Consider the following 25,916-nt stretch of genomic DNA (forward strand, 5'->3'; position numbering starts at 1 on the left):
GAAGAGAGCCAAGACCACACAGTTATTTCCCTAGATCTTCAATGGCTTTGAAATCGTCTGGAATTAGGATAATGGGAATGACTTGCCAGTAAATCCATTGAAATATGCACTAGTAATCCTTAAATGACATTGTGAGAACAAAGAACATTAATAGGACTCCTCCTGAATGAATTCGGAGAACATTTTTGACTCTGGCAGATGAAGTGCTACAAAAAATAAGTGTGTAAACTGAATGTTTACATTTTCACCTGGTTGTATAGCATTGTTGGGCTTACTGGATCTTGGTCAGGGTCAACCTGGGGTTCATTTCTCGAATATGTGGCCTCCCTCAAGCATGTTTCACAGCGACCATGCAGAACCCATCCAACCACTTCTTCAGACAGAAATGGATTATATCCTATTAGACAGATGTGGAAGAAAGATCAAAGAGGGCCCATGGTAGTAATGAAACATGATACGGTATGGTGGATTGCAGATCTGCATAAAGAGCCTTTTTGTTAAAAAGCTTGAAGGCTAATGTTCATCACTCCACGGTAAAGTCCTCCACGTCATATCCAAAGTCTCTCATATGAGAGTTGTAGAAAGGGCTGATCCAGGTTGCTTTAATGTTCTCAAAATGACTCCGTTTGTCCTTTATTCCTGAAGTCATACACTGTATACGTTTGTTCTGTATTCAACAATTAATTTATCTCGATCACAACAACCTTTATAATCGTTCCAATCTTTTAATATCTAAATGTGAACATTTTAGATTGTCAAAGTTATTAGTCTCTTGTAGAACATAAGCTGGTGCTTTGTCTTATCCACAGTTTTTGCTTTGTGTAGACATGTTTCAAAGTAAAATACTAATCATCACCCTGTAATGTACAGCTGTAAAATCAGTTTTATGTACTTTATGGCATGTGTAGACATAATTATACCTATTACAGAAGCGCATTTAAACAACCCCCTCTTACTTGAAACAGAATATGCTGCAGGACAGAACCATTGTGAAGGAGAAGCATGGCTTTTGTGTGCCCGTCCAAGCCATCTACACTCACTTCTCAAATAACGCTACAGCTGGAGGGAACTCCCAGCTACTGAAAAGATCATTGTTTTTCAGGCCAGCATGATACACTACTTACTTTTTCCTGTCTTTTTTTTTTTTGTTAGGCCAGTTTTCTTACATTAGCACATTATGATGTGTGCAGGTACATTGAGTTCTCAAAGTAACACTACACACACACATATATATATATATATACATCTCCAAATGTACATTATGTAGGATTTTGTATTTAGCATTTTGAAATATGAAACAAGGGATATTTTATATATATAAATATATATATATATATGCAAATTCAAGTACGAAAATTACTCAAATTAAAATAGAAATAATTTAAAATAAATTTTAACAAAATAAAAATTAACTTTACCAAAACAAAAAAAATTAAATGAAAACTGGCATTTAATACAAATATAACACTGTAATAATGGGTAATAACAATTTCCCATTGTTTCATGTAAATTTTTTTTTTTTTTTTTTTTTACTCTATTAGGCTGTAGTGTTTTACCTTAAAGATCAACACTTACCTTTGAGATCTCAAACACCATCAGCATTTGAATCTTTGAATGATCGTGGATTAACCTGATAGACCGGAGACTGCTGCCACCAGCTCTTGCATCAAGGTGACAGCGCCACAATTGTAATGCTCATGGCAATAAGGGCCAAGATGCATATAATGATCAGCCAGAAAATAATCTCTGGAGGGATGCAGTAGCACACTTTGCTGGAATATAACATCAGGACCTCTTTGGGCATCCCAGCATACAGCTTGATCGGAGTGTACTCGTCCTCCTTTCAGTCTCCATCCCTCTCAACACACAATAATACCCCTCCCAGAGGAATGTGGCAGAGGTTAGTAAGGCCAATCACACACTGCCTTGGCTACATATTATTGGAAAATCAGGTAACTCAATCTTGGCATTGGCTATGCCACAAAGTGACAGTTTACAATGCTTTAGTGTTGCAGACAACTCTCTACACAGGATTCTCACACCCCTCTGAAAATAACCGCAATGCCTTTAACTCTAACATGTAACACTTTAATTAGCAAACTAAAGCCGGAGAGTTAGCCAGCTAGCTTTTTTACTTTGACAAATTGGCTGGCAAACTTTTACTTTTAAACTATTTAGTTTCCCATTTGACAGATTCCCTTGTAATCAGATCTCTACAAGACTTAACAAATTAAGAATCCTGTCCAACTTATAATGCAACTAATGTAAAGTGCAACTTAAGTATATTTTTATTAATGTTAATGTCGCATTATATATTTAAAAAATATATATATATTTTAAGTCTTATAATCATTACCAAAAATATAGATTTTTTGCCTAATTTACATTGTTTTGGGCAACTTCAAAACAAAATATTTTAATAATCATATTATTATAAAAAAAAACATGTTTTAAAAATTGTTTTTGACAATTGAAATAGTTGAAATTATATATATGTAAAAAAAAAATAGCAATGATTCCTGAAAACGGTAGAATAAAAATTTTAAATCTACTAAAATACTATTTAAATTAAAATGAAAACTGAAAATCTAAAAAAGCTAATTCAAAATATTTATAATATAATCACATAAATAATAGTAAAATAATACTGGTAATAATGAGGAAAAATAAGTAAATAACAACTAGCTTGCAAACTCTTATATTACTCTTATTAAAAAAAAGTGCCTGATTACACCAAGACGAATATTTGGTGCAATGATATTTTAATTTGAATGAACGGCTGTTAATGCAGCTGCTCTTAAATTATACAATGCATTCCTTGTTACAGGTACAGAACTTTTTTATCTTTACCATAGGTCTGGAACTAAATAAAATCCAAATTAAACCAAAACTTGTTCTGCGATTTTCAGAACAGGCTTTCATGATGCCCTATATAGCATAGCACACATTACTAGCCATAATGCATTTTTAGCCTCGGACTAATGGAGCCACATACCACCCACAGTCTGCTCACTGACCATACGATGCATATCGCACACAAAACTTGAAAGCACTTTCTCAGTCTAAAAAAAATTGTAATCTAACCTACAACACTTTGTTTAATCGCTTCACAACAAAGTCAAGTTTCTAAGGTCCAAGGCTGATTGAATGAGTGCTTTGATTAAATAATCATTACATTTGCCAACTTTTGCTAGAGACATCAAATCTGTTGTCACTTAACAGGTCATGTAGATCAGCACTGTATATTCAGCTTTGTTTACTCAGAAATACAGATCACAACATCTATACATACATATTTTTGTATTTTATGGCCAAACTTTCACTAAGAGAACCATAATTTGAAATAATTTCAGTCTATTATTGCACTATCACCTCCTAAAATGCACACAAAAACAAATCAACCAGCAGCTGTCTGCTTTACGTTCAGTCAGACAATTTCTTGCCGTCCAGGCCTTTTCCAATGTGATTAAACATGAGGAGCAAGACTGCTTTTCCTGAATCTTTATTGTTCTGCTTAACATCACCTTTCAGGTTCTGAGGCCAGTGAGTACTATAGTCCATTTACTGCTGAAAATATATATATTAGCAAAACCAACATTACACTTGCATGATGAACCAGAAAATATTCTGTGAATTCATCACAAAGCTAGTATTTTTATGATCGGCTAACCAAAACAAAAAACACCACTTCACAATATACTCTTGAGGGGAAAAAAAGAAGGCGGGTTGCTGTAAGTTCACATCTGCATTGTGAAAGTGAGGGCTGATACGGAAGAAGACAGAGATATAATACAGATGGGGAGCTGAGAGAAGCTGCGTGGCTTTGGTGGGTACTTACAATCCCTTTTAGCCAACATCACCCACAGTTCTTGGGGGGCTGGGTTACACAAGTACATCAACAAATCTCAGTGTGTCTAAAGTAATTCACACAATGTGGCACGCTCATCGGTCACCACCAACACAACTCTATTGCTTCACATGTTAAGCCACAAAGAACATCAAACTTGGGAAAAATAAAAAATATATATATGAATTTATATATATTTCTCTCTATATATTCTATATTCTCTGAAACAGCAGGATTAAAAAGCTTATAACAACCAATCAAGTGATAACCTGCAAAACGAAGCAGAGTCGAGTCCGAGGTTCTACCTAAAGGTCAGTCAGTGCACGTGAAAGGAAAGATGCAAAAGGCCGACAAGCTTCAAATCTTTCCACGCAGGCTATGTAGTAATGGAGCAATTCTTTAAAACATGATCCACACGCATTCATCAGTCAATATATCCTCAATTAAAGCCAGTGATGATCCATAACCCCATACCAGGGGCTGCAGTGGTCTCACGTAGCCAAGTTTCTCAACTGTATCCTGGCCCCAGGGCATCTGGCGTTAACAAACCTCTCTTGAATTCGCAGATGACTTGAAAAGGCACCACAGCACGTATATGGGTCCATCTCCCAAAACATCCTCCGTTTCAAAAAGAACACCCACAGCCACCACAAAAAAGTGAGAAAAAGAGTTTTTTTTATTGTATGATGTATTTTGTTATTGTTGTGTTTAAGTTTGTTTTTAAAACTGGAACTCCATTCTTTCCCTCATATAATAGAAAAAAGTATGTTTGTAATGCTTTTGGTTGTACTGTTTCTCCGTTGTGTTGTGACTCTTGAAAGAATGTCCGTTGAATCTCTTGGTTTCACTGGAACAAAAGAAACATGACTAATGTCTTGTGTAGAAAAGGTGCTCTTTCCTCCGGTGGGACGACTACCACGGGTCCTCCAGGTCAGCAGCACTCTGCAGAGAAACACCACAAAGAGAAGACCATCAGCAGGCAAAGGCACTCATCTTTGACTAATTTAATTATTAAATACACTACTGGTTAAATGTTTGTGGTTTGATTTTATTATTTTTTTTCATAAATCAAGGATGCATTATTGTTTAAAAGAGACAGGTAAAAACAATGTCACAAAAGATTCTAGCAAATAAATGCTGTTATTTTAAACTTTCTGTTCATCAATCAAACAATCATTTATATATGTGTGTGTGTGTGTGTGTGTGTGTGTGTGTGTGTATTAAGCAGCACAACTGTTTTCATAATTGAAGATAATATCATTGAAGGATCATTGGCTGCTGAAAATTTGGCTTTACCATCAATAATAAATTACATTAAAATATAAAACAGTTATTTTAAATCGTAATTTCACAATATTACTGTTTTATTTGTATTTTTGATCAAATAAATGCATTCTTACTAAATGCATACTGAGAAAAAAAAAATCTAAACTTGGACCTACAGAAACATTATTTAGCACAGGTCAAATCCTTTTTATTAAAATATACATTGAATGTTTCAGGATGTACAAACAATTATTCAGCAAAGTATATGTTCTCTCAACGATATATTTTAATGTCTATCAAGTCCTAAACCTTTAAACTATAAATTTAAAATGAACATTACACATTTAAAACAATCTCATTTTAATTTCACAATTGCCCCCAACCTTTTTGTGATGCAAAAAAATGCATTGTCCCTGGTCTCCCAAATGCTCCATTACAGCTAACCATTACAATGATTACTCAACCCTGAAACCAGAATGGTGCCGTTCTTGTTTTATTTGCAGTAGTAAAACTGATTTAATAATTTCTTCACTCGAGATCACATAATAAACTGTTATACAAGGCACAGACACAATTCAGAGAAGGAAAGGCAATGGGATAATCAGTTTTTGGATTCTTAATTTTTTTCCTTTTCCTCTACCATTATGTTATTTTCTACTCTTCCTTCCCAGCAGACATCTGCATCAAAGAAAAGAAATATGCATGTGCAAAGCATCAACATGAAAGATTGTGGAAAACTGATCCAGACCCTTGTAAAATGGCTAATTAGAGATTAGAGAGTAATATGTTGGTCCCTAATATGATTACTTTTCAAAGACACATCCAAGTAAGCCATTTCTTGACAGTAAGTGCAAGTCATCTGCATTAATTGACAGTAACATGGTTGCTTTGGTAATGAAAAAAAAGGGGGGAAAAAAACAAGAATAATCTACAGGGCTTTGAATATTTAACAAGTAGAGCATAATATAACTATACTTTGAGTTTGGTCACACTGCAACCAGCCACAAAACCAGCAACTAAATACATGCAAAATTCCCTCTTCTGATGCATTCATAAGATCAGTACATATGGGGTAGATCTGGTGATTTTCCACCAAAATGTTCAAACAAACTGTTCAAAAATGTTCAACAGTCAATCTTTCTGCAGAAAACATTAGTATCAATTAGTAATCAACTTACCAAATGAAACAGCTGGGCTGCATTAATCAAAGGGTGAACACACATCATTATTTCTATTAATTTGTAGTATCCTCTTAATGTGCCTTAATATGTTTGTTCTTACGAATACCACCCTTGCTTTATACATTTGATCAAGAATATCAATTACAGCAGTCATACAACTTAAAAACGGTTCATCTTGCTGTGAAAAACAGGTTATGGTTCTATAAAAAATGAGGGGTGGACAGAGTATAAAGCTTACTACACACTGTCACTGGCTATCACTGAGAAACAAGGATCTCGTCTACTCATCTCGACAAGCCAACAAAACATCACTGACTGAAGAGAACTAGGGATGTCAAAAGCACCAAGATGATACTGAAAATTAAATCATATAAATGCTGTCAAACAGAACTGGTTTTACGTTAATAAAACAAATCTATCCTTTCATTAGTTTCTTTATGATAACTAGAATGATTGCTTGGAAATACTAGACTTTCTTTGAGATATTTTTTTATACGTGACCATACTATTTAAAAGTTTGGGGTTGAGAAGACATTGTAACGTCTTTTACTTACCAAAGCTGCGATTATTTGATAAAAATACAGTAAAAACAGCAATATTTTTACAAGTATTATTACAGTTTAAATAAACTTCTCTATTTTAATATATTTTCAAATGTCCTTCTTTCAGCAGCATCTACTCCAGTATCATAATCCGTCAGAAATCATTCTAATATGCTGATTTACTGATCAATAAACTTTTATGATTACCATCGTTGTTGACAACAGTTATGCAGCTTAATATTTGTGTAAACTGTGATACATTTAAGCTCATAGAAAAAGAAAACTTTTGTAACATTATAAATGTATTCACTGTTTCAACAAATTACGTATAAGTAATAAAAAAGCATAATTTCTTGGGACAAAAAAACGCATTACAGACCCCAAACTTATTAAAGGTAGAGCACATTCCATTGTTTTAATTTAATGTGTTACATTTATTTAAGTATATTACTTAAATTAGATTTTACTTTGGTATCAAAAGTGGTATCAAGAATCCTGAAATCTCTCTGCCTCTGATATAGGCTACTGACATTTTGGTATCGTGACAACCCTAATGAGAAGAGTCCAAGATCGTAGAGAACACAATCTATCTCTCTCTCTCTCTCTCTCTCTCTCTCTCTCTCTCTCTCTCTCTCTCTCTCTCTCTCAAACGCACACACTTTCATGTTCATAGGTACAAACAACAGCACAGGTCAACAAATGCAGGCTTTACAACATGAAACCCTAGTTCACTTTTGCAAGATCACACATTAAGCAGTGGCATCATCATCATGAGACATCGCTAAAGAGTTCATGACAGCATAAAAAGGTAATAAAATAACATGCTTGGGTGCTCACTAATCAAGTCTGATTGGTCATGCTTACAGGCTGATAGATCTCAGTTCATCACCTTGTTGGGAAGTATTAGGAGCGTTAGTGATATGGCGATCTCAACCGCTGTGCTTTGGGGCAGAGGATCATTTGAATGAGTTCATTACACCTGTGATTTGAGCAGGATGTTTCACAATCAGCAGTAAATAAAGGAGGGAAGCAGGCGAGTGGGGTGGAGAGAGCAAACACTCGGTATTGAGAAAGTAACGCTAAGTGATTTGCAGATGATGGATGTTAATACCAGGTATAAATGGGTAAAGTGAGCAGGTTGCAGAACAAGGCTACGTCTCATGAGATGAGTCCAATACGTCAAGGGGAAGTTGACATTTCTACATTTTTAATGGTAAGACCAGGGGCTAAATGTACTGCTGTCGCCATACCAGGATGTTCAACACCTAAAAAGCTCTCTATTCATACTCACACCATCCTCTTCTCTTTGGGGGTTCAAACGGTTGTACACTGCTTCAATAACACTGTGCCTGTAAAGAAACACAACAGCCAAGATATTAGAAAAAAAATTTAAGATCTCTGAGTAAACTGGAATACAGGGTTTAAAGGTCAAAGATAAAGATTCAAGCAGGACAAGCTGGATTCTGGGCCAAGTCTACTTGGGACTAAATTAGCAAACTTTGTTAGCATTCCAGATCCTTGAATATTAGACTCTTTACCCTGTGTCCCATAAACATGTTTGTGCAGATGTGAGCCTCTGTGTGGTTTGTAACCATGATAATGACTTACTTGCTGGCCAGGCCGCCCCCTGGTGGGAGACTGGGGATGCTTTCTTGGGACAGGCTGCTCATGACATGCGCCAGCTCAGGCACACCGTCTTCCCCTGCTTTCAATATGAGCTCTGATTAGGAAACAGAAAGAATAAAGCACAGGTTAAAGCTTGCTAAATAAGTATTTGACTGCTCCATTTAATGGAACACTACAATGCATGCAGGACAACTTGGTGTATATGTGAACTACTTTATCTGTATGAAGATATGAGCAATGCATTGTGGATACTGCTAGTGTAGAGAATTGGAGTTAACTGGTATTATATTTAAAAAGAAAAATGGGAGATAAAGGCTTAAAGAAAAAAACAACAAAAACACAGAGGCAAGAGTGGGACTCTGGAAGGAAAGCCTGTGGCCCAGTTGGGCTGCTCTGGGCCGCTCTGGGCCTGTTGCCAGTTAGATGTTCAGCCAGCACATTCCTCACCAGAGCAGCAGTGCCGATGACTCCCTCAGGCCCTCTCAGCACCCAGCCAAACATTACAACAACGTTAAACAAACCTTTGCCCAAAGCTCAAGGCTAAGAGTTTACATAACCCCAAATCCCCACAAAACCGACAACCACTTGCCAGAATATATCCAATGTACAAAACAGCAAGGAAAGGCCAATGGGGGGAAAAAAAGCAAAAAGAAAAAGTGTCAGGCTATCGAGAGATAATAAACTAGTAAGAGAGAAAGATTAAAGGGGTGGAGACAGGATAGCATGTTTAAGACCAGAGAAGAAAAGGTGTGGGGGAATGGGACATTTCTCTTTAATAAAATGCTATAATTCTTTTTGAATTATTTGTTTTTGAATTTTAATACACCGGCTGCACTGTATGTTTGCAGCAAATCGAATAGAATTGAGATTGAGCATTGCTGAAGGAAAGTTGTGTAGGAAACACTGAAATAGGCAATATTTTGGATAAAAAAAGGCAATATTTTGGATAAAAAAAATTAAAAAAAAGATATATATATATATATATTAGGGATACACGAGCATGATTTTTCATGGCCGATTCAGATACCGATTTTATTTTTACATGCAAACTGGCCGATTCCGATACCGATTTTAAATCTTTAAGCAACAAACAAGAAAGAAGGAAAGTGTGCATAAACTAGATGTTTATTTGGTATTTAATAGGCCAAACTGGCTTTTGGCTATTGAAAGCAATAACAGTAACCATCTGAAATTAACGGCAGTATCTGCACAGTAAGCAGACTACATTCAATACAAACATAGATGTTACAGACACCAGCATTTAGCTTTTGTTTTTGAATTGGGTTGAAACTACAGAGAACTGGCCTTAAATTAAAAGATTAACTTTAACCATGTAAAATTAAAGGCAATAACTGCATAGTTCTACAGTCCAAACACCTAAATCAACACATAATCAGCATCGGCATTCAGTATTTTAGTTTTTAAATTTGGTTTTACATTTAAAACAAGGTCTTTACCAGCGAGACTAAATAAAAGTATGCTATATAAATATTATTCCAAAATGTTAAAATCAAATAATGTTGGTGCGAATAAAACAAAGATGGCATTCATTCATCCAATACATTTAAAAAAAAAATTAAGATAATGATTCCCATGTATCTTTTTTTTACTTGAGCCAATGAAAAATAAATAACTATTGTCTCAAGTTAAAAGATATAGATGTGAATCATTACCCTAAATTTTTTTAATTGAATGAATGAAACACTTTTTCAGTTTAAAATCAAATTCAGTCGATATAATTTTAAGGTAAAATAAAAATAATCATCCTATACAGAACTGACGTTTACTTCTGGCTTTTCAAACATGTATGCAAGTTCTACTTTACAAAAAAAAAAAAATCAGCTTTGTCACGGTTTAGTCCGTTTCGTTTCTCATCTAACACGTGAGAAGTTGAATTGCACATCCCTTCACTGTCTCTGTGTGTGCAGGGCGCGAACTTCAGTGCACCCTGAAAAGGGACTCTAATTTTGTGCAGTCCTCTTCCTGCTATCTGTGCCTCAGACCTATAGCTCTGCACTTCCAGTGCTGATCGGCTGCCCGTGTCCTGCACACAGATGATATGATAGTGAATGATTACAGTGCAGCCTGTGCACGCGGGAGCACTTCAGAAAAAAACAGCCGAAAAAAGACTAAAAAAAACGGTCCAAAAAATGGTGGACAAACTAGGCATCAACTGGCCGGCTAATGAGTTCTTCTGTTCCTCACCTTCCACACGTGACTCAAGGTACTTGTCCAACTCCGCATCTCTCTTTACCGCCTCCTCTGACACCTGGGGTGCATGTGGCAAACAGACTAATACAATACTCATATTATCTCGACTTCCCTAAAGGAGAAAAAGAAGAAAAAACTAAATAATCTCACCTGAGGATAAAACATTCATGCCAAGTAGAAAGCTGTCATACAAGTGAGAGTAAGGAACAGTACCTTATGTAGACAGGTATCTACAACCTCATTGCACACTCTCTCTAGGTCATCTGTCACCTCCAGCCTTGATCGCACAAAGGCACACAGCTCCTCATTGCTCATCACATCCCAAATACCATCACACGCCAGCACCACAAATTCATCCTCCGCATCTGACCGAGCGATTTCGAATACTTCAGGCTCTGGTGACACAAGCTGCTCTGTGGGGCCCTTGCCCTCTACACACTTGTAGTCATAGTCACCCAGTGCTCGGGATACAGCCAGCGATCCGTTAACCCTCTGGATCATCACAGAGCCACCTGCATTCTGTATACGCTCCTTCTCCCGTGGGTCGCAGGGCTTATGGTCCAGCGTGGAGAAGCAGACGTGCGCGTTGCGGCAGAGAAGGGCACGTGAGTCCCCACAGTTAATGAAGTAAAGATGTTCTGGGGAGAGCAGCACAGCCACAGCAGTAGAACCGCTGCGGTCCATGCCATTTCGCAGGTCTGTGAAGCTGCGCATGTGTTCATCAATCCTCAGGAAGCCGGCACGGATACCTCTCTTCACCGCTTCTATGGCTGGTGTCTCGGGTGCCGAAGCTCCAGCCTTCCGCAGTTCATCTGCTGACCCCGCAGCGACGATATGTTCCAACAGGTGTTTGGAACAGTAGTTAGCGACACGCGAGCCGGCATGCCCATCATAGACGGCGAAGAAGGACCAGTCGTCCAGGCCATGTGGGAGGCCTACGGCTGCAGTGTGTGCATCCTCCATCTCCACTCTCCATCCTTGCATGCTGCTGAGGGCAAAACGCAGGCCGTTCCCATTCCCGTGCGCATTGTGTTTCTCTGTTTTGGGCTTATCTAAAAACGCCCCCATGGCTCAGGCCACCGTCTGCAGAGACAGAGAAAAAAAATCATAGTAGGTACACAAGACAGATTGAAAACCATGAAAAACACATTTTTGGGGGTTTCAGCACAAAAGAAACACTGAAACATATTTTAAAAGCTTCATTAATAAGTGTGATCGCTAAAGCTTAAATGCATAAGCTAACATTAAGCATCCCTTTACACTCCGTCAATGCTGCAAAGGCATAACAAGTGCTGCTTTGGACATGAAGATTAGAGAGAGAAAAAAAAAAAACTCACGTACGGTCCAAAAACACCCACTGCAGGGTGAATACAAAATGTGGAAGATTTAGTCTTAGTGCTCAATAGACATTTCTATTAAAAACAAACTCTGAGTGAAATAAACATGTAGAGATTCTTGGCCCTTCAGCCATAAAGTGGGTGTAGCTTCTGAAAATCCACAAACTGCAGCCCAGATAATTCAATTGCCTGTGTAGCGCTGTTTTACTGCTATAGGAGTATATCCTGCACTGCTATAAAGAAAAAGATACACGGCCCTATGAAAGCAGTGTGGTGCTGCTTCATTGCTGAGGTGAATCAAACTGCTGGTGAATCAAATTCTGCAGGCAAAATTTGATTATTGAGAGTTAAGCTGCATATTTGATCAATTTTACATGGTACAACATTTCATGGCCATTTATTTGTTCAGTAGGCGTAAAAAAAAAAAAAAGTGGAAAATCACCCAATGAGGGTTTGTTTTGTGATTTCGACCGGCTGTATATTATACCTAACACATTTTGTGTCCCGTTTAAGAACAAATCATATGACCGGTGTGATTTTTAAAAGAAAAAGAAAATTCAGAATACATGACAAAATATAAAATTATAGAACTACATGTGAAAATCAGGTTTGAAAGATAAACTTTAAACAGATAAACAGTTTTGTCCTCTTAATAACAAGTTTAATAGCTTTCTATTTAAAATGTTTCACGCTGATAAAAGTAAAAAAAAAAAAAACATTATAATAAAGCATCTAAATATAGGGCTGGGTATCGAAAATTATACTTTTTTAGGCACCGACCAAATTGCCTCGATTCCATCTAAAAATATCTTGTCGTTCAGTAATGAATTTCGATTCCTAAGTGAATAATCTAGTCAACATGAGTGAGCTAATAAGTAGTGATTGACCGAAATGTTTTTTTTTTTTTTTTTTTTACAGCCGATGTCGATTTTTGGAACGCAGTGGGTCTGCTAACCGATATAAAGCCTTTTATTTTTTTATATGACAATGGATTAAAAAAAATAATTTGTAAAATAAACATTTATCATTTAGATGACAAAGTATTTTTTACAAACAAAATATCATCTAAAATGAAGTAAACACTGTAACCTACAGGGCACTCAGTATTCTGGGAAGTTTGTGTTCATTGAGAATCATATTTTTCAAATGAAGCAAGGGTAACAATCATTTTACTTGTATTGTAAATGTTACATCATGAAAATGGCATGAATGTGTCAGTGGGCAAATGCATAATGTGCAGCATAATTTTAAATCACGAGTTTAAATTTTAAAGCATTTAATTCGCACCGACCGACCGTCACACAGAGAACATGCGATCATGCTGGATACATATGCACACTTCACAAGATCTCACAGCATGATTTGACTAAGTTTGCAAGGTTTGTGAAATTAAATATTTATTAGTCATTCAAAGATTTGTTTAAATTATATAAATGGTGCGACGAGTCAGCTGCCTCCTCCCTGATTATCATCGGCACACCGTCCTAAATTGGCACCCTACACCAGGCTCCCAACAGGAGTGGGTGTGTGTGAGAGGAGGGACGCTGGACAAGTCAGGACTGGCGGCGTGTGATGGGGCACACCTGATGTAAATGGAGCCTCATCACCGCCGCCATTTAAAAGCCCAACGCACCTCTCCTTAAGAGACCAGTCTTTTCCCGTGCATGCACACTGGTGTCCTCGTGGGTCCAGCAGCGTGCGTTGAGACGTGAGCTGCTGGACCCATGATCCGGATGAGAACCACACCCGTTTACATGGCCAGGATGCCGGGCCGTCCATCATCTGCAAGCGCTGCGGCAGACGAGCAGGATTCGACCACTTGAAGAAGCCGCCACCCCTTGCTCCCCGGACCGAAGAGGGGAGCGCGTGCGGCTGATGGACTCCGCCCCTTACCTGGACTCTTCCTCAATGAACACTGCCTGACCCATACGAAGCCTGCAGCACGACGAGGACACTAGATCCCCTGTTTATTTTGGACACTTTCCCCCTTTGGCCATTTGTATTCCCTCTTTATTTTCTATTAATAAAAGGCTCTCCGAGGCGTGAGGCCAAGCCCAGAGTGTCGGTCGTTGGCTCCTCCCGTTACTATGCATGTTTGGTTAATGCTGAAGGCAAACAAGAAACTATTACAATGTTTGCTTTTCTATTACTAATAATATAAAAACGTTATAATACTTCCTGTATACATTAATTCCTTTAACCATTCTATCTGATTATAAGAACATTAACAATATCATTTCAATACATAATTTACAACAACATAACATTTTCTTAAGAAACAATCATTATTCAAAAGCATTCAAGAAACAACTACAGTAGTGATGAAAATATACAATCTTTCAGTTAAATCAGTAATAAAAAAATTCTAAAATTCTTCCAGGAGAGACTTTAATAAAAATGTCTTGTGTTTTTGTTTTAAAATGAAAATAATCCTCATCCATACTGGCATTTCCACTGTGTTTCGGAAAAGATCTCCGTTAACATTACATGACCGAAAATGCATGCTATTTGACCATTCATGCACACTGTAGCATCATGCTAATCAAGACAGTTTAAAAGATTTAGACTACGCTTTTAATCAAAACTCGCTTTAAATCACTACTGTTTTTAATAACTTCATATTGCAATCTAATGTGGGTATTGGCCGTAATAATGTTTCCATCAAAACTTAAACCAAGCCAGTCACACAGAACGCATATTTTGTGCATTTTCTATCACTGTTGCACTCGCGTGTTGCACAAGAGAGCAAGTTCAACTTTTTTAAAACGACTTTAAGGTGGGTTTTTCCCCATCCCACTGCCTGTCATGTTTTTAAATGAAAAATGTACTCAGTGTAATTGGTTTTCCACCCTTTGTATTAAACTATGCATAAATACATGACGCTGTTTTGTTTATAGTTGTTTAAGTGACTTAATTATAATTGGTAATATCTTGCTCGATGCACCCACTTGTGGCCTCAGGAGAGAAGCTAAAAGATCTTTCACCCTAACTGAAATTATGCATTCTAAGTTAGAATTTTGATAATAAGTAAAAAAAATCGAATTTAGTTTTTCAGCCATTTTGACAGCCCTAGAACTTAGTGCTCTCATTCTTCTGTGATTGCCTTACACTGTGTCTACACTGGATGCAACAGTGGTCACGCCGCCGTGCCACAAAGTCTACACTGAACGTGACAAAGTGAGAATTGCAAATCATCTGAATTTTGTGTCAGTATGTCATAAATAGGGCAACAGTTTATTGTGTGGGATTTGTTGTGTTGTGCCACACCAGGGTAGACAGCATCACTGATTATAATGGGTTCTATGGTATTTTGTCACATTGCGCCAAGCTGCTTACGTCCGGTGTAGACTAGGTGTTATTCATCACAACAGTAGTGTAACTGCAAGAGACGTGATTGCAGAGATTAAACTTCTCACCCAGCAGGAAGAAAAGATTTGCTTTCCTCAGATTAACTGCCTGTTAAGACACAAATTCAAGCTGGGACGTGTAGCTGTCTGGACTACTTCTATTTTCTAGATGAATCATACTAGACAGTAACAGACAATTCTAATAATATTTATTTTTAATCAAAACAGAATTTTGCTTATCTTTTGCTGAGATGAGGCACTTGGTTACTGTGGTGAGAGTAACAGATACATGGAAGCTCCATTCAGAACCTATGCAGCCATGCAAAACCACACATGCTTAAAAAACAGCTCTGATTCAGTGAGGAACAGATGAATCCAAGGATCTATTTACAGAATAGAGTGAAAATGACCCTATTTACTCATGCTGTGGTGACCTCAGTATCAAAGGTTTAATGCAACAACGCTAGCAGAGTTCTGGAACTCAGAGCTCACAGTCAGCCAACAGTCAAAGGAGGTCAGCCACTCTGCAAGATCAGTCACACAACAGCTCTTTTTGACCACAGGTTACAGCTTCAATTCTCAGCAAACATTGCATGTGAACAGAATTTCTCTTTTTTTTTTTTTTTTTTTTTTTTTTTTTTTTTTTTTACAATTCTAGGCCGAAATAAGGACAGATAGCTAACTTGCAAAAAAAAAAAAAAAAATTGACTCAAGTTCTCTGCTATTCAGGTGCGAACAGACCAAACTAACATGCCTTTCAAATAACAAACAACAAGAATGGTGGAGAGAAAGAAAGGAGGAGGAACAGTCCATATACAGTCCTATTTTTCTAAAAAACAGACTACACTGCTGGTGCTGCATGTTTGTATATAAGTATTTCTTTTTTTGTATCACATTCAGCTCAGTTAGGCATACAAAAAAAAATTATATATATATATATATATATATATATATATATATATATATATATATATATATATATATATATATATATATATATATATATATATATATAAGGACTGCTCTGATCACGATCGGCCGATCGTTATGCGCATCTCGTCAGTAAAGCCGGTTTTCTAATCAGCTGTAAAATTCCATCAGGTGCGTGATTTCACATAGAGCAGCTGTAACTACACTGAGCCATTGACTACGTTTACATGCAGCCAATAACCCGTTCAAAACCGGGATATAAGCAATAACCCGGTCACGCACGGCCATGTAAACACCGGCAAAAACCCGGATATGCTGATATCCCGGTTTTTAAAAACCGGGATATTATACCTGGGGTACCCCTTTTCTAACCCGAATATTTGGTCTTGTAAACGCGTTTCGGCATATCCCCATCAAAATGTGTGTTCTGCGCATGTTCTATTCGCAAGGAATCTTGGTCTTTTGAGTCTTTGGATACAGGAAGAAGAATCGGAAATGACGCATATTGCGTATTACATCCAGACGCTAACCGTGCGTCGCTGTTTACATCGTGATATTGGCGACTGATTACACATTCCATGTATAAAGGAGTAACTCTCTCTGCTCACGCATGTAAACGGGTTATCCCGAATGTTTCAGAAACCCAAATAGTGACCTTAACCCGATCATAACCCGAATTTTAACAGCATGTAAACGTAGTCATTGTTAACTGAGAAGCTGCACAAATCCACGTTCATTTTCAGCGTTTATGTGCGCATCTTCTCAGTTAACAATGGCTCTGTGTAGTAACAGCTGCTCTTTGCGAAATCACGCACCTTGCGCTCGACCTAATGACTTCATTTGCGATGATTGCCCTTGATTCTAGCCTACGGTTTACCTGGGCTCATAACACTAGCACAGAATCAGTTCAGAATCAATCACCAAAAGAATCAGTACGGTTCAGTTCGGTACCATTTTAATAGTATCGAAATGACACTGGTAACGTAAAAAAAAAAAAACAATTAACCCAAAAAAAACAAAAACTATTTTCACGTTAAGGGTGTTCATGTGCCAATTTGTCTTACTGGGAACATTTTGATGACAAATTCTGCTATTGACCTTTATTTCTCAGTGTGGTGAAATTAAACTATGGATCCAATCAAGAGATTACATGGTCAAGCTGACCTGACAAAATGCAAAAGGGTCTAGAATCTAGATGACACACATATGGGATCCTGGTTTGTACCAGAGACCTCGCTATTGCTCAGCAAGCTGCAATCTAGTCATGTGGTATGCAATGATGTCACAGAACAGCATGTCTGAACTGGCCACACCTCACGCCTACTGCACTATAAATAAACCCAGATAACATTGCATGCAAACCCCCATCCATTTACCCAGATCCTGAGACTTCAGCTAAAGCTCAACCTCTCAAGTTTTCATCAACGGGAAGCTAGGACCATGTTCACCATAAGAGCTCACATGTCTCTCAAGTATATATGGGTTATTCCATCCCAAAATAAAGGGAACTGAAAAGGCACATTGTCACTCCTACTGGAAAAAATAAATAAATAAATACACATTCAGTGTTATACACACACACACACACACTAAACTTAATATCTACACTACACATGCACACTGTGTTTATACACCTAAACAAATTAAGGCTTAGACCTGAATCCTTCCAAATGTAAACTGACCTTAAATTACATTTTGGTAATATAATAAAAAAAAAGAATAATATAATAATAAAAAATAATATAAAAAATAAAAGCGAGCAAAATGTTGTCCAAAGATCAGTTTTTGTTCCAAGAAGCCACAATATTCCTGAGCTGAGACACTGAGGTTTTTGAGCAGCCCTGTATAACCAAAACAATTTTGTAAGCCATGAAACAGACGTTAGCTGTGGTTAAACCAAGCTAAATAAAAATAAACAGGTAGTTTTGCTCAAAAAGAAAAAATAGTCAATCAACTTCCAACGGACCACTTGACATGGATTAACCTATATAAAAATACATTATAACAGTAAAAATAATCAAATAAGTATACTTTGAGTACTTCAGTATAAACGATAGTGTTTCATTGGAAACCACTTCTAGCACCTGTGCACTCACTCCTGATGAGCCATGCTTTGATCATGCTCTCGGTTTAGCATCACAGCAAATGAAAAGGCCCTGATGATAATAACTCATTGCCTATGAATGCACATGAATTCAGAGGGTACACTTTACCTTAACACTAAAACAAATAAAATGGATCCTGTAGAGACGGGAAGTGGGATAGTCCTCTGAAGAGTGTTTCAATGTTGGGATTCATCAAAAGGAAAAACAGCCTGGTCCTCATCGACTCTATATTTCAGACCACCTGTCCCCAATGTTGACTTTTTAATCCACCATCACCCTCATCATTATGAATCGTGATATCTTCATTACAGACAGGAAAAAGGCATTGTGGCCAATGAATTTTAAAAGGTCAGCACTGACCAGTCAGTTCAGGCGGTCACCCAGATTGTATTTTCATAACAACCACCTTTTACCAAACGGGAACAAATCTAAAGCCTGACAACAATCCTAGGCTGACTCCAGGAATTCTATTAATATCCCACATTACCAGCTCAGTTCGCTAGCATGGTGAGTCAGTTTGTGACCATTAAAATGATCCTTACCTGACCTAATGTTGGCCTGCATTCAAGAGTTACACATCCAGATGACAAGTTGCTCATACAAGATTTCCACATTCCAATGAAGTAAAGAGAGCAGTTCAACACTCCTGAGATCTATGGCACTGCAATGATGTAACCATTGGACCGCTGTCATATCTTGCGTTTCTATGCCTACAGCGCCTGGAGTGGCAGCTAAGAGTGGTTTCTATGGTAACAGAGAGCTTCAACAGGGCACTTCAGTGCATCTTTCCTGTGACCAGTCCCTTGGAATTGCAAGTGCAATTCTGAAATCAGGAACAGCTGGCAAAGTGCAGATTTTGGAAATGAACAACTTTGTGAGGTGCTTACAATAACATGTCAACATATGTATTGCACACAGCTCCATGCCAACCATATGCTACTTGAAATTTTAGCCCTTGTGTTATGTTGCGGGTCAATTTGAGACGTTTAGATTTTCTAGTTGTTGGAAATACTGGTTAACCTATGTTTTTTTTCTTGATATTTAGTGACTTTTTCTCATTTATCATCATGAACATGCTTGCAAAGTTTCAACATGCTGGTGTTTTTTGACATATACAAACAAAATTACTATTACGTTCGTGATGTTCGCGGGTCAATTTGACCCGCATATTTTAACGCTCTAAGGAAACTGTACTGAACCAAAATAATAACATTTCTTGGTTATATTTTGTTATTTTATTATTTTACTACTTTATGAAGCTAAAAAATGAGGATTTCCAAACTTATTTCAATACAGAAAAATATTTTGTAAGCCACAGATGGTAAAAATTACCTATCATTTATTTTTTCAAGCTACCTGAAATAATATTAAACCTTTTTTTCTTTTATTGATATTTTGTGACTTTTTCTCATTTCTCATCATGGATATGCATGCAAAGTTTTAACATGCTGTTTTTTTTTTACAAAATTAATATTAAATGTGTGATGTTCATGGGTCAGTTTGACCCTCATAGACAGCCATTCAAAAGAAACTCTACAGATACAAAATAAAAACATTTATTTCATGTATGTCAGGGCATCAACTCCAGTTCTAAAGTGTAAGTGTATCTAAAAGTGCTCTAACCCTAATCAAACACACTTCAAAAACTAAATCATTGTGTTCAAAATTAATGGCAAATTACAAATGACAAACCTGAGCTACCCAAAGAGATTCTGAACATGGAGGGCAGAAACGTGCATCTGGAGTCAGATCCACAGAAAATAAAGGAGTGAACACAGATGATAGGGGAAAAAAAAAAATGTAAGAGATGTGAGGTGTGCCCATCTAAGCGCGACAGCAAAACCAGCACCATGTGTGTGAATTGCAAGAAATTAAAATGCCAAAAGCACACATTTGCTGTGTGCTCATCATGTCAAAAGTAAAAAGTAAAACATTTTCATTAAATCATACATTCAGATATATTTTTGGGGGAATATTTGACAAATGTTGATAATAAAAGTTTTCAGTTTGTACCTGAATCTTTGTTGTTTTTCATAGTGTGATTTTTGAGGAATTGTATTGAATCCAATTAGGGTCAATTTGACCCGCTTCAAAAAGGGTGTACACAGAAATCGAACAGTGCACAAGGGTTAAAGGCCAGTGTATCAAATGTCACTGTCCCTAAACAGGCATTGATTTGTAAATGGCTGAACTGGCCTTGTATTAGGGCTGCACGATGTGTCGTTAAGGCATCGATATCGCGATGTATGAATCCACGATAGTCACATCGCAGGATGTGCAATGTAGGCTGTCGTAGTTGATCCGTTATTCATTAACTGTACTGGCCAGCTGCTCCCCGGCCCATGACGAATGTGATTCGCGGATTAATTGCACAGCTTAACCATCATAGAGTGAAAGTTTATCATTGACAGGACTGAAAACCTGCATGCAAGTTTAACAGGGCAGAGAGAGAGGGAGCGTGAGAGAGACAAAGAGAGAGAGCGCGAGAGAGACAAAGAGAGAGAGCGCGAGAGAGACAAAGAGAGAGAGCGAGCGCGCACGCGAGAGACAGAGAGCGAGCGCTCACGCGAGAGACAGAGAGAGCGCGCACGCGAGAGAGACAGAGAGAGCGTGCATGCGAGACAGACAGAGAGAGCGCGCACGCGAGACAGACAGAGAGAGAGAGAGAGAGAGAGAGAGAGAGAGACGTCTTCAAACAACACAAGCGCTGTCTTGCTCTCTCTCCCTCGCGCATATTAATCAATTGACACGATGGTGTCGATGTTTAAATAATTTAAAATGAGAATGTAAGTGTTCTCACCCCATTTTTGTTTGTAAGAAAAAATATCGCAATATATAATCGCAGAAAAATAAAATATCGCAATGTCATTTTTTCCCAATATCGTGCAGCCCTACCTTGTATTGTCTTGTTTATGGAGTCCTAAGGACAAACAAACTTATAACATCAATACAAGAGCAGCTGCATCATTAGTGTTTGGTTCACAGCCGAGAAAAAGTGTATTCTGGATGTATTTTAAGGGTATAATCACACCTGTCTTGTTTGGTTCGATTGAAACGTACAAAGGGTCCGTTTCCCCCTTTGGTGCGGATTTTTTAGGCAGGTGTAAATACAGCGATTAGGGATGCACGATATTGGATTTTGGCCGATATTCGATATGCCGATATTTTTAAATTATTTTGGCCGATGCCGATACCGATATCGATATATATACAAATATATACTGATAAATTTAAACTTTAATTTTACTGAAGAGAAATCCATGTATCTCTTCTGTACTGATTCTACCATAAATTTATTATTTTACAAATGTAGACAGACATTCACATCTGAAAAACAGGTCAATTATTTCACTTGGAGAATATCGGTTTGGCTCATCGGCAGAAATATTCATATCGGCCGATACCGATAATGGTCATTTTAAGCTTTTATCGGCCGATACCGATGTTGTGCCGATATTATCGTGCATCCCTAACAGCGATAGCACTCTGGTGCACACCAATCAACCAAACCAAGACCCAGCTGAAGACCCAGTGTTCTCAATTCAGTTCCAAACGAACGCTGGTATAGTTTAAGGTTTGAATATGATCATACCTCGATCCGACCCAATCGCAGAAAGCACTGCAACTTTTGAGTTAACAGGCTCCCGTTGTTGGAGTTGCTTTACCGGAAAGTGTTGTGTTAGCTACATTTGCTAACTTAGCCATTGAAAAATCTGACATTTGGGAAGATTGCTATATAGATCATAGCTACTGGGGAAGACACGTTAAAAATCATGTTGAGCAGGGGGTGGTTTTTACAGGCGATCATGCAGTTAGCTGACAACAGCAATCGCTTTCCTATGCGCGCTGTTTTTTTAAGTTTCACTTTCTTTATACCTAATCTGTAAAAAAAAAAAAAAATGTACCGAAACTGTGACTCTAAAACCATGAAACAAACCGAACCGTGAAAAGTTGAACCGTGCCACCCCTAAAAAAAAAAATAAAATTATATATATATATATATATATATATATATATATACACATATATATATATACACACACACACACACACACACATATTGTATGTATACTCTCACACTTTATTTGCTTCTATTTTAGAAAACTTAATGATAAACTCATTAAAAAAAACACAGTATAGCAGTCACACAACGGGAAAAAGCACAGCAACATGACGCATCTGGGACAATTTACAGGTATCACACACACCTGATCGAGTTTAATTCAAGCAGCAATACAAAACAGATTTAAAATCACTAAATGGGCAAAAGTTTACTTCAAGAATGAACAAAAAGTCATAGATAAGTTTGAAGTTCGCGGTAGGGCTGAAACGATTCCTCGAGTAACTCGATTACAAAAAATGATTGAGGCAAATTCCTCTGCCTCGAAGTCGCTCTTAATTTATTTTAAATCTCACGTCAGGACACAACGCGATTACATCACCCACAAAGTGGAAGGAGACAAGCGCTGTTGCCAAAATCTCATACTGCAAGGAGTCAGTAGTGTTTTGATTTGATGGCGCGGGCAAACGTAAAAGAGAACGTCATGGCGTGTGTCCATTGCAAGATAGAGCTGGCATACCACAACTAGGGCCCTATGATTTCAGCGATGCAGAAAACGCGGAGGGAACAGCGGAATCCAGTCATAAAAATTTAATTTACAATTTAACGCGGAATGGCACGGAATTTGCCAAATTTTGAATACATTAATCAAAAATAGGTCATTGCACTTACATCAAATCACTAAATGGACTAATATCTGTAAATATTAAGGCGGAACAGTCTATTTAAATATGAAACCTGCATGTTCTGCGTGTCTGTGTTAATGAATGGTGCAGAAGCGCATCTTCCTTTATCACACACACTGAACCGCACGTGACGCTCGCGGTAATTTCAGCATCTGCTGTCTCACTAAATAAGGACATGAACACATGAACAACATCTCCATCACTACTCTGACAGTATCTTCATGAGCATTTGACTGTTTGCTTTGAGTAAAATTAGCATCACATCACATACACAGAACTGTAAAGGTACGTCAACCCGGTACGTCAACCCGTCAAAATAAGATTCCGACTAAAGACTATTGTTCAGCAGAATGTACATAGCCTACAAAAAAAAATCAAACATTATTATTATTTTTTTAATCACACAACATTTCTTCCATGTTTAATAGTAAAACCCCTTTGTTTACGAAAAAGTTAAGTTAATGTTTAATTATTAAAAGATAAATTGAATTAATGTTTTATGTGTTTTATGTTTAATGTGCATCTCAGAAAATGCTTTATTTACAACCCCAACTGAATGGCACTTAAATGCACTTAATTCATCGGTCAACTTTATTATCATTGTTCACAGTACAAGTACAGACAGAGAAACAATGGGTACTAATTAAATGTTTATTTTTGATGTATACATTGCATTCTATGAATTTAAAAATTAAGATTTTTTTTTTAAAAAAAAGGAAACTTAGTTGTTCATTTTAAAGGAACACTCCACCGTTTTTTGAAATAGGGCTTATTCACATTATTTCCTACATTTAGATAGGTGGGCAAATGCATTTTTGTGTCAGTGCATGCATTGTTTTAGTTTGACTGGGTCGGCGTTAGCTTAGCTTAGCACAATGAATGGAATCCTTTGTTGCCAGCTAGCATGGCCTGAGTAAAAGTGATCAAAAAAATAAAAAAAAACCACCTAATTACTTCTTGTGGCCTGCGTATTCACAACGAGTACAAATAGCGATCCAGATTAACACTAGGCGATTTCCTAGGCAGATATTGACTTGGGACTATATTATGGGGAAGCACAGAAGAAAGCACTGCTACTTCGGCGCAGAGATATCACGCAACACATGAAAACATCAACTCTATGTGAATACAGGTATAATATGGGTCGATCTATACATGCGTCATGATTAAAATAATCACTTACTCTGTGGACAGCTGTCCATTTGGTCCATTCGGCGTGGGGCGTTTTTTCCAGTTCACTTTGTCACACCGGAAAAAAAAATCGAGTACTGCAGAATGGATCAGCGCCGTGAAATCCTCTGTAGATGTGACACAACTTCGGGCACGCTCATGTTGATCTGACGTGTTGAGCCTGGTCATCAATGGCAAAAACATGTCCCACTCTCTACAGCAAAGACACTCTATTTCCGTCGGCATAGATTGGCATATTCCCCCACATTCACACCACCAGTTCATGTTGGCTCTCATCCTCACGTCCTCAGGCTGTTGAGCGATCGCAACTAATACACGCGCATATAAATTTCACTCGCGGCTGGCTTGACGGTGTTTTTCTGAAGTGCGGCTGGCTTGACCGCAGTCTCCTACTGTCGTTCTATTTCCAAAGCACGCAGCTCGTCTTCTGTAAACTCTGGTTCAAATAGGTATGGTTCTGGTTCTTGACTGTCTGAGAAGTCACCCTCTTCGTCTCTCTCAAAATCAGCCATGTTCATCGCCATTCGTGTACTGTAAGGAAAATAGCCAGGCAGCTACTATTCACGCCGGTATGTTGACGGAAGTCGTGGGATTTCATGTGTTGCGTGATATCTCTGCGCCGAAGTAGCAGTGCTTCGCCTAAGCAGCAGTGCTTCGCCTGTGCTTCCCCATAATATAGTCCCAAGCCAATATCTGCCTAGGAAATCGCCTAGTGTTAATCTGGATCGCTATTTGTACTCGTTGTGAATACGCAGTCCACAAGAAGTAATTAAGTGGGTTTTTTTTATTTTTTTGATCACTTTTACTCAGGCCATGCTAGCTGGCAACAAAGGATTCCATTCATTGTGCTAAGCTAAGCTAACGCCGACCCAGTCAAACTAAAACAATGCATGCACTGACACAAAAATGCATTTGCCCACCTATCTAAATGTAGGAAATAATGTGAATAAGCCCTATTTCAAAAAACGGTGGAGTGTTCCTTTAAGAGACCCAGGAGTCTTATTTTCACTTGCATAATTAATATTGCACTTTAATTAAGCAAAAACACATTTTATCCGATTACTCGATAAATCAATGGAATTTTTGGTAGAATACTTGATTACTAAAATATTCGATAGCTACAGCCCTAGTTTGCGGTTTAAAATAAGAAAAATTTACTTGTTTTTAATAAACATGCATAAAAAATATCAACACAATTTTAAAAAATAAAATGCGTTTTGCATTCAACAACAGAACTTCTCAGCTACTCCAGCAGCAAATGCTACCCGGAAAAACTATCGGCATGGATTTTTGCTGATAGTTCAACCACACAACTATCAGTGCAGATTAATCTACAAAAGCATACAATCAGTTGACACCTAGAACAGGCTAGGCCTGGGACGGTATTGAATTTTCTTACCGCGGTTGAAAAGCAATAAATTCCCGCGGTATTACGGTAAACCGCAACCCCCCGCCCCCCCACCACACTACGCCACCGTGATCGATGGACTTTCACAGAACACACGTTCTGAGGGAATGCTTGTAGCGCAAATGGTCATTTTTGTCTCAGTGGTTAATGAAGGCTATTTAACGAAAGGCATATAGAGT

The 25,916-nt window shown here is 37.7% G+C and overlaps 1 protein-coding gene across 5 annotated transcripts in view; it reads right to left on the reverse strand.

Annotated features, from left to right (window-relative positions):
- Window positions 1-3,486: 3,486 nt before the first annotated feature.
- ppm1ba (protein phosphatase, Mg2+/Mn2+ dependent, 1Ba) overlaps window positions 3,487-25,916 on the reverse strand; it is a 32,309-nt gene continuing 9,879 nt past the window's right edge. Inside the window, exons 2-7 of one of the 5 annotated variants that reach the window (XM_052613298.1) lie at window positions 10,887-11,756; window positions 10,668-10,785; window positions 8,445-8,556; window positions 8,128-8,185; window positions 6,292-6,308; window positions 3,487-4,789 (exon numbers count right to left, since the gene is read on the reverse strand). In XM_052613298.1, the coding sequence (XP_052469258.1) occupies window position 4,789; window positions 6,292-6,308; window positions 8,128-8,185; window positions 8,445-8,556; window positions 10,668-10,785; window positions 10,887-11,741 (1,161 nt within the window). In that variant the 5' untranslated portion in view covers window positions 11,742-11,756 and the 3' untranslated portion in view covers window positions 3,487-4,788. Of the gene's footprint in view, window positions 4,790-6,291; window positions 6,309-8,127; window positions 8,186-8,440; window positions 8,557-9,569; window positions 10,507-10,667; window positions 10,786-10,886; window positions 11,757-18,934; window positions 19,079-25,916 lie in introns of those variants that run through there. The other 4 variants (XM_052613297.1, XM_052613296.1, XM_052613299.1 and 1 more) reach the window with 4 other exon arrangements.

The sequence above is a fragment of the Carassius gibelio genome, chromosome A13, assembly GCF_023724105.1.
Source record: "Carassius gibelio isolate Cgi1373 ecotype wild population from Czech Republic chromosome A13, carGib1.2-hapl.c, whole genome shotgun sequence".
Classification (NCBI taxonomy): Eukaryota; Metazoa; Chordata; class Actinopteri; order Cypriniformes; family Cyprinidae; genus Carassius; species Carassius gibelio.